This window comes from Nerophis ophidion, linkage group LG15, assembly GCF_033978795.1.
Source record: "Nerophis ophidion isolate RoL-2023_Sa linkage group LG15, RoL_Noph_v1.0, whole genome shotgun sequence".
Lineage (NCBI taxonomy): Eukaryota > Metazoa > Chordata > Actinopteri > Syngnathiformes > Syngnathidae > Nerophis > Nerophis ophidion.
The window spans coordinates 794,563-804,292 of NC_084625.1; the positions used below are offsets into that span (position 1 = coordinate 794,563).

The following is a 9,730-nucleotide window of genomic DNA, read 5'->3' on the forward strand; positions in this document are numbered from 1 at the left end:
GTCTCTACCTGCAGGGACGACCACAAGGAGGCGCTGAAGTTCTACACCGACCCCTCCTACTTCTTTGACCTGTGGAAGCAGAAGATGCTGCAGGACACGGAGGACAAGAGGAAGGAGAAGCGCAAGCAGAAGGTACCGAGCCTGTCTCCACTCTGAGCCGCTATAGTAGTCTCGCAGGTGGATAATAGTCCATGTTCTTCAGCAGACACACTTATTAAAGATGGTGTGAGCAGTAGTGACAGCATGGTTGATCATCAAACACCTTCATTAGGAACATCAGCATTGGATTTCAGAAGATGACAATAAGTCATCTCCTTGATGGACTTAACACTTGGTCAGCTTTCCTCCTCAAATAGTGTCATCGTTGACATAAAACAATTGTGGCTCCTTCACACAGATTATAGTTGAGACATTTTCCAAGATGGCTGATGTCATTTCCAACTGGGTGTGACAGAAAGTATGAGAATGTGTGAGCTGCTGCCTCACCCTCCTTACCAATATCAAACTCTCGTATCAATCAAGATATTTGTCTTGTAGTCGGATATATCTTCATCTGTGTCACCTTGTTGTTTATTTACCTCCTTAAATAGGTAAAGGACAAACACACAGAATGGGAGGAAGATTTCTGCAGAGAAGGACAAAAACTAGAATTCCCAGCTTAAAGGGGATGTGTGAGCGAGCAGCACTGCAGGGAGAGAAAGGGGGCGTCTTCTTCTCTATTAGCAAACACTGATGTTGGAGGTGTGTGGTCAGGTGAAAAGGTGACATAAAGGTGTGTGGTCAGATGAAAAGGTGACACACAGGTGTGTGGTCAGATGAAAAGGTAACATAAAGGTGTGTGGTTAGATGAAAAGGTGACATAAAGGTGCGTGGTCAGGTTAAAAGGTGACATGCAGGTGTGTGGTCAGGTAAAAAGGTGATATAAAGGTGTGTGGTCAGATAACATAAAGGTGTGTGGTCAGATGAAAAGGTGACACAAAAGTGTGTGGTCAGGTAAAAAGGTGATATAAAGGTATATGGTCAGATCACATAAAGGTGTGTGGTCAGGTGAAAATGTGATATAAAGGTATGTGGTCAGATGACATAAATGTGTGTGGTCAGGTGAAAAGGTAACATAAAGGTGTGTGGTCGGATGAAAAAGTGACACAAAGGTGTGGTCAGGTAAAAAGGTGATATAAAGGTATATGGTCAGATCGCATAAAGGTGTGTGGTCAGGTGAAAATGTGATATAAAGGTATGTGGTCAGATGACAGAAAGGTGTGTGGTCAGGTGAAAAGGTAACATAAAGGTGTGTGGTCAGATGAAAAAGTGACACAAAAGTGTGTGGTCAGGTAAAAAGGTGATATAAAGGTATATGGTCAGATGACATAAAGGTGTGTGGTCAGGTGAAAATGTGATATAAAGGTATGTGGTCAGATGACATAAATGTGTGTGGTCAGGTGAAAAGGTAACATAAAGGTGTGTGGTCGGATGAAAAAGTGACACAAAGGTGTGGTCAGGTAAAAAGGTGATATAAAGGTATGTGGTCAGATGACATGCAGGTGTGTGGTCAGTCAGAAGACATGCAGGTGTGTGGTCAGTCAGATGACATGCAGGTGTGTGGTCAGAGGGAAAGGTGACATGCAGGTGTGTGGTCGGTCAGTCAGATGACATGCAGGTGTGTGGTCAGATGAAAAGGTGACACGCAGGTGTGTGGTCCGATGAAAAGGTGACATACAGGTGTGTGGTCAGATGAAAAGGTGACACGCAGGTGTGTGGTCAGATGAAAAGGTGGCATGCAGGTGTGTGGTCAGATGAAAAGGGGACATGCAGGTGTGTGGTCAGATGAAAAGGTGACATGCAGGTGTGTGGTCAGATGAAAAGGTGACACGCAGGTGTGTGGTCAGATGAAAAGGTGACACGCAGGTGTGTGGTCAGATGAAAAGGTGAAACGCAGGTGTGTGGTCAGATGAAAAGGTGACATGCAGGTGTGTGGTCAGATGAAAAGGTGACACGCAGGTGTGTGGTCAGTTGAAAAGGTGACACGCAGGTGTGTGGTCAGATGAAAAGGTGACACGCAGGTGTGTGGTCAGATGAAAAGGTGACATGCAGGTGTGTGGTCAAATGAAAAGGTGACACGCAGGTGTGTGGTCAGTTGAAAAGGTGACACGCAGGTGTGTGGTCAGTTGAAAAGGTGACACGCAGGTGTGTGGTCAGATGAAAAGGTGACATGCAGGTGTGTGGTCAGATGAAAAGGTGACACGCAGGTGTGTGGTCAGATGAAAAGGTGACACGCAGGTGTGTGGTCAGATGAAAAGGTGACACGCAGGTGTGTGGTCAGATGAAAAGGTGACACGCAGGTGTGTGGTCAGATGAAAAGGTGACACGCAGGTGTGTGGTCAGATGAAAAGGTGACACGCAGGTGTGTGGTCAAATGAAAAGGTGACACGCAGGTGTGTGGTCGGTCAGTCAGATGACACGCAGGTGTGTGGTCAGATGAAAAGGTGACATGCAGGTGTGTGGTCAGATGAAAAGGTGACACGCAGGTGTGTGGCAGGAGCAGAGGCGCGGTGTGGACGGCACGCTGCAGAGGGAGGTGAAGAAGGTGCGCAAGGCCAGGAACCGCAGACAGGAGTGGAACATGATGGCTCTGGACAAGGAGCTGAGGCCGGACCACCGCCACACCATCCACAGAGACCGGGGGGCCTCCTCTGAGGGCTCGCTGTCTCCAGAGAACAGGTAGGACAGCAAGTCACCTGCAGCGTGGTTAAGGTCTGATGCCCTGTCCTCCATCAGGGTTGGAGACCACTACGCCAACGCCTTGAACCACGCCGGCCACGCCCACACCTACTCGGGCCCCCCGCCTAGCGTCCTGGCAGCACACATGGGCCACGCCCCTGGCGCTGGAAGGGGAAGGGGCGTGGCTTACCAGGGGGCCACGCTGGGCCGCAGCCACCACCAGGCGGCGCTGCCTCCTCCACCCGTGGAGGCCATGAATGGGGGCTCGGCGTCCCTCCCGCCCATGGACTACAGGTCTGCTGGTGTCCTGCTGCCATCTAGTGGATGCTGCCAGGAACTGACTTGTCTTTGTGTTCCAGCATGGAGGGCTATGCCAACACAGGACCACCGCCCCCGCCCCCCGCCCCACTCATCCCCTCTGCCCAGACCGCCTTCGCCTCACCACCTGGAGGTCCTGTGTCTCCTGGGCCCATGGTTGGCAGCGGGGCCTATGCCCCCCTTGCACCACACCAGGCTGTGCCACCGCCTCCTGGTCCCCCGCCACCCCCCGTGCCAGCCGGTGCCCACAAGATGGAGGGCAGCGTGCTCAATGACGCCCGCAGTGACCTGCTGGCGGCCATTCGTATGGGTAAGTCTGTCTTGTCTTCATGGTGAGGACTGTGGTCTAGACTCTAGACCAGGGGTAGAGAACCTATGGCTGCAGAGCCAGATGTGACTCTTTTGATGACTGCACCTTTGTCTCAGACAAATGATGACTGCACCTTTGTCTCAGACAAATGATGACTGCACCTTTGTCTCAGACAAATGATGACTGCACCTTTGTCTCAGACAAATGATGACTGCACCTTTGTCTCAGACAAATGATGACTGCACCTTTGTCTCAGACAAATGATGACTGCACCTTTGTCTCAGACAAATGATGACTGCACCTTTGTCTCAGACAAATGATGACTGCACCTTTGTCTCAGACAAATGATGACTGCACCTTTGTCTCAGACAAATGATGACTGCACCTTTGTCTCAGACAAATGATGACTGCACCTTTGTCTCAGACAAATGATGACTGCACCTTTGTCTCAGACAAATGATGACTGCACCTTTGTCTCAGACAAATGATGACTGCACCTTTGTCTCAGACAAATGATGACTGCACCTTTGTCTCAGACAAATGATGACTGCACCTTTGTCTCAGACAAATGATGACTGCACCTTTGTCTCAGACAAATGATGACTGCACCTTTGTCTCAGACAAATGATGACTGCACCTTTGTCTCAGACAAATGATGACTGCACCTTTGTCTCAGACAAATGATGACTGCACCTTTGTCTCAGACAAATGATGACTGCACCTTTGTCTCAGACAAATGATGACTGCACCTTTGTCTCAGACAAATGATGACTGCACCTTTGTCTCAGACAAATGATGACTGCACCTTTGTCTCATTCAAATGATGACTGCACCTTTGTCTCAGACAAATGATGACTGCACCTTTGTCTCAGACAAATGATGACTGCACCTTTGTCTCAGACAAATGATGACTGCACCTTTGTCTCAGACAAATGATGACTGCACCTTTGTCTCAGACAAATGATGACTGCACCTTTGTCTCAGACAAATGATGACTGCACCTTTGTCTCAGACAAATGATGACTGCACCTTTGTCTCAGACAAATGATGACTGCACCTTTGTCTCAGACAAATGATGACTGCACCTTTGTCTCAGACAAATGATGACTGCACCTTTGTCTCAGACAAATGATGACTGCACCTTTGTCTCAGACAAATGATGACTGCACCTTTGTCTCAGACAAATGATGACTGCACCTTTGTCTCAGACAAATGATGACTGCACCTTTGTCTCAGACAAATGATGACTGCACCTTTGTCTCAGACAAATGATGACTGCACCTTTGTCTCAGACAAATGATGACTGCACCTTTGTCTCAGACAAATGATGACTGCACCTTTGTCTCAGACAAATGATGACTGCACCTTTGTCTCAGACAAATGATGACTGCACCTTTGTCTCAGACAAATGATGACTGCACCTTTGTCTCAGACAAATGATGACTGCACCTTTGTCTCAGACAAATGATGACTGCACCTTTGTCTCAGACAAATGATGACTGCACCTTTGTCTCAGACAAATGATGACTGCACCTTTGTCTCAGACAAATGATGACTGCACCTTTGTCTCAGACAAATGATGACTGCACCTTTGTCTCAGACAAATGATGACTGCACCTTTGTCTCAGACAAATGATGACTGCACCTTTGTCTCAGACAAATGATGACTGCACCTTTGTCTCAGACAAATGATGACTGCACCTTTGTCTCAGACAAATGATGACTGCACCTTTGTCTCAGACAAATGATGACTGCACCTTTGTCTCAGACAAATGATGACTGCACCTTTGTCTCAGACAAATGATGACTGCACCTTTGTCTCAGACAAATGATGACTGCACCTTTGTCTCAGACAAATGATGACTGCACCTTTGTCTCAGACAAATGATGACTGCACCTTTGTCTCAGACAAATGATGACTGCACCTTTGTCTCAGACAAATGATGACTGCACCTTTGTCTCAGACAAATGATGACTGCACCTTTGTCTCAGACAAATGATGACTGCACCTTTGTCTCAGACAAATGATGACTGCACCTTTGTCTCAGACAAATGATGACTGCACCTTTGTCTCAGACAAATGATGACTGCACCTTTGTCTCAGACAAATGATGACTGCACCTTTGTCTCAGACAAATGATGACTGCACCTTTGTCTCAGACAAATGATGACTGCACCTTTGTCTCAGACAAATGATGACTGCACCTTTGTCTCAGACAAATGATGACTGCACCTTTGTCTCAGACAAATGATGACTGCACCTTTGTCTCATTCAAATGATGACTGCACCTTTGTCTCAGACAAATGATGACTGCACCTTTGTCTCAGACAAATGATGACTGCACCTTTGTCTCAGACAAATGATGACTGCACCTTTGTCTCAGACAAATGATGACTGCACCTTTGTCTCATTCAAATGATGACTGCACCTTTGTCTCAGACAAATGATGACTGCACCTTTGTCTCAGACAAATGATGACTGCACCTTTGTCTCAGACAAATCTTAGCTGGCGTTGCTTACCACCATAAGTCAGTCTTTTTCAACCTTTTCTGAGCCAAGCCACATGTTTTAATTGAAAACATTCAGAGGCAAACCACCAGCAGAAAACATAAAAAAATGAAAATCAGGAGCTGATACTGACAATAAAAAGTCGTTCTCGCAATTGTCGGATATGAATTCAAACCATAACCATACATGCCTTAATATAGCTCTTGTCTCAACGTAGGTGTACTGTCACATCACACCATAACTTATTTGGACTTTTCTGGGCTTTTCCTGTGACTTGTGCTCCTATTTTGTTGGCTCCACCTTTTTTCTTGCTACTTCCCTGTAACAGTTTCATGTCTTCCTTGAATGTTGTTCCCACACCTTGCTTTGTTTTCACAATCAAGACTACCGGAATTTTAGTTGTGCGGACGCACTCGTTCTTTGTGTGGACTTTGTTGATTGTCATGCCGTGTACGGATGTACTTTGTGGACGCTGTCTGCTCCACACGCTGCAAGTCTATGCTGTCGTCCAGCATTCTGTTTTTATTTACTTTGCAGCCAGTTCAGTTTTAGTTTTGTTTTGCTTCAATGCCTTTTCTTAGCGGCACTCTCCTTTTGTTTATTGTTGGTTTAAGTGTTGGATACTTTGTTACCTAAACGCTGCCTCCCGCATATTGTGATCACGTCATACCGTGTTCCCCACATCTACAAAGCAATTAGCTCCCTGCTGCCACCTACTGATATGGAAGAGTATTACACGGTTATTCTGCTGTGCTCTGGACAGCACAGACACTCAACAACAGCACCTTTTTGAATTATAGTTACAGGTTTGCAAAAAATATTTTCATCCCAATTAGGTGAAATTACATCATCTCCCACAGCACACTAGTGTGCCACGGCACAGTGGTTGAAAAACACAGCGATAAATAATGAATAATTCCGTTGGCAATCACAGTGTTAAAAATGACGTTCAAATATAAAACATTCTTGTGCATTTTAATCCATCCATCCGTTTTCTACCGGATGGATGGATGTAACATTGTTGCAGGATGTAACATAGTTGCAGGATGTAACATAGTTGGTCCGACTGATGGTTGGTCCGACACCCCCCCCCCCCCGCCCTTCTGGGCAAACGACACCCTCTTCCCTTCACAGAACTTTGGGTATTCATTCCACTGGTGTATGTAAATGAGCATGGAGGTTGGGACTTCTGAGAATGTAGAATTGTCATGTCAAGTTCTAAAGGAGTTAGAACAAGCTGGAACCAACGGATGTGTCGTTCTGGTTTGGTCTCGCTTTGCAAAGCTTGTTATTATTTCTTTGTTAATTTAATAAATCATTTTAAAGCTATTTGTCACTAAAGGATCGTCTTCAAAGAAATTTCCACGACATAGTTACGAGGGTGATGATGTACTTGATGATTGTGATTATGTACTTCACAATTGTGATAATTTACTTGATTGTGACGATAAGGATGATGTCCTTGATTGTGACGATGGTGATGATATACTTAATGATTGTGACGATGGTGATGATTTAATTGATGACTGTGTTGATGTACTGATGAGTTAATTATGAAGTACTCGATGATGTACTTATGATGAAGTACTTATGATGTACTTGACAATGGTGATGTACTTATTAAGTACTTGACGATGGTGATGTACTAATCATGTACTTCATGATGTACTCATGAGTTTCTTATAATGTACTTGATGATGTACTTGTGATTTACTTGATGATGTACCTGTGATGTACTCGATGCAGGCATCCAGCTGAAGAAGGTGCAGGAGCAGCAGGAGCAGCAGGCCAAGAGGGAACCTGTGGGCAACGACGTGGCCACCATCTTGTCTCGCCGCATTGCTGTGGAATACTCTGATTCTGAGGAAGAGTCGGAGCTGGAGGACAACGATTGGTCCGACTGACCATTGGCCCGACTGACAGAGGACAACAATTGGTCTGACTGACTTGTTGGTCCGACTGACGGTTGGTCCAACTCCTGGAGGACAAGAATTGGTCCGACTGGCTGTCGACAATGATTGGTCCGAGTGACGGTCGGTCCGACTGACTGTTGGTCCGACTGACGGAGTACAACGATTGGTCCGACTGACCATTGGCCCGACTGACGGAGGACAACAATTGGTCCGACTGACGGTTGGTCCAACTCCTGGAGGACAAGAATTGGTCCGACTGGCTGTCGACAATGATTGGTCCGAGTGACGGAGTACAACGATTGGTCCGACTGACTGTCCGTCCGACTGACTGTTGGTCCGACTGACTGACTGTTGGTCCGACTGAAGGAGGACGATTGGTCCAACTGACAGTTGGTCTGACTAATGCAGGACAACGATTGGTCTGACTGACTGTTGGTCTTACTGACGGAGGAAGATTGGTCCAACTGACGGTTGATCCGACTGACGGAGGACAACGATTGGTCCGACTGACGGTCGGTCCGACTGACTGTCGGTTTGACTGACGGTTGGTCCAACTCCTTGGGGACAATAATTGGTCCGACTAACTGTTGGTCTAACTGACGGTTGGTCCGACTGATGGAGGACAATGATTGGTCCGATTGACAGTTGGTCCGACTGACGCAGGACAACGATTGGTCCGACTGACTGTCGGTCTGACTGACTGTTGGTCTGATTGACGGAGGACAATTGGTCCGACTGACGAAGGACAACAATTGGTCCAACTGACGGTCGATCTGACTGACTGATGATCCGACTGACAGCGAACAACGATTGGTCCGACTGACCGTGGACGATTGGTCCAACTGACGGAGGATAACGATTGGTGCGACTGACGGAGGACAACAATTGGTCCAACTGACGGTCGGTCCGACTGACTGTCGGTTTGACTGACGGTTGGTCCAACTCCTTGGGGACAACAATTGGTCCGACTGACTGTTGGTCTAACTGACGGTTGGTCCGACTGATGGAGGACAATGATTGGTCCGATTGACAGTTGGTCCGACTGACGCAGGACAACGATTGGTCCGACTGACTGTCGGTCTGACTGACTGTTGGTCTGATTGACGGAGGACAATTGGTCCGACTGACGAAGGACAACAATTGGTCCAACTGACGGTCGATCTGACTGACTGATGATCCGACTGACAGCGAACAACGATTGGTCCGACTGACCGTGGACGATTGGTCCAACTGACGGAGGATAACGATTGGTGCGACTGACGGAGGACAACAATTGGTCCAACTGACGGTCGGTCTGACTGACTGTTGATCCGACTGACAGCGAACAACGATTGGTCCGACTGACCGTGGACGATTGGTCCAACTGACGGAGGATAACGATTGGTGCGACTGACAGTCGACAACAATTTGTCCGACTGACTTGCTCTGACTGACGGCAAAAAACGATTGGTCTGACTGACCGTGGACGATTGGTCTGACTGACCGTGGACGATTGGTCTGACTGACCGTGGACGATTGGTCTGACTGACCGTGGACGATTGGTCTGACTGACTGTCGACAGCGATCTGTCCGACTGACGAAGGACGATTGGTCCGACTGACGGTTGGTTTGACTGACAGGACAACGATCGGTCCGACTGATGGTTGGTCCGACTGACGGAGGCAAGAAGTGATACTTGCTGTTTGTTTATAGAATATAGTGTAATTGTGAGCACTTCCTGCAAGATTCACCTTATGTAATAACACACCTTTAATACCACACCTGTATTATCACACCTGTCATGTTGCCAGTGTTGGAACTTCCCTTTTAGCCATGTGTGTAGGCTGACCTTTGACCCAGAGAGGAATTAAACAGATGGAGGATGAAGAGTCTCCTCACTCACACTACACCTCCCTGTCTGAGGGCAGGGTTTCCATGGCAACAGCAGGAAAGAAGGAAAGAGTCCAGTTGTATACTTTTGCT

At 47.3% G+C, this 9,730-nt stretch overlaps 1 protein-coding gene across 2 annotated transcripts in view; it reads left to right on the plus strand.

The window, feature by feature from the left end:
- LOC133569059 (actin-binding protein WASF3-like) overlaps nucleotides 1-9,634 on the plus strand; it is a 21,118-nt gene extending 11,484 nt beyond the window's left edge. The window contains exons 4-8 of one of the 2 annotated variants that reach the window (XM_061921189.1): nucleotides 15-132; nucleotides 2,537-2,718; nucleotides 2,776-3,012; nucleotides 3,078-3,346; nucleotides 7,602-9,634. In XM_061921189.1, coding sequence (XP_061777173.1) covers nucleotides 15-132; nucleotides 2,537-2,718; nucleotides 2,776-3,012; nucleotides 3,078-3,346; nucleotides 7,602-7,759 — 964 coding nt within the window. In that variant the 3' untranslated portion in view covers nucleotides 7,760-9,634. The remainder of the gene's footprint in view (nucleotides 1-14; nucleotides 133-2,536; nucleotides 2,719-2,775; nucleotides 3,013-3,077; nucleotides 3,347-7,601) is intronic. The other variant, XM_061921190.1, reaches the window with a different exon arrangement.
- Nucleotides 9,635-9,730: the final 96 nt, after the last annotated feature.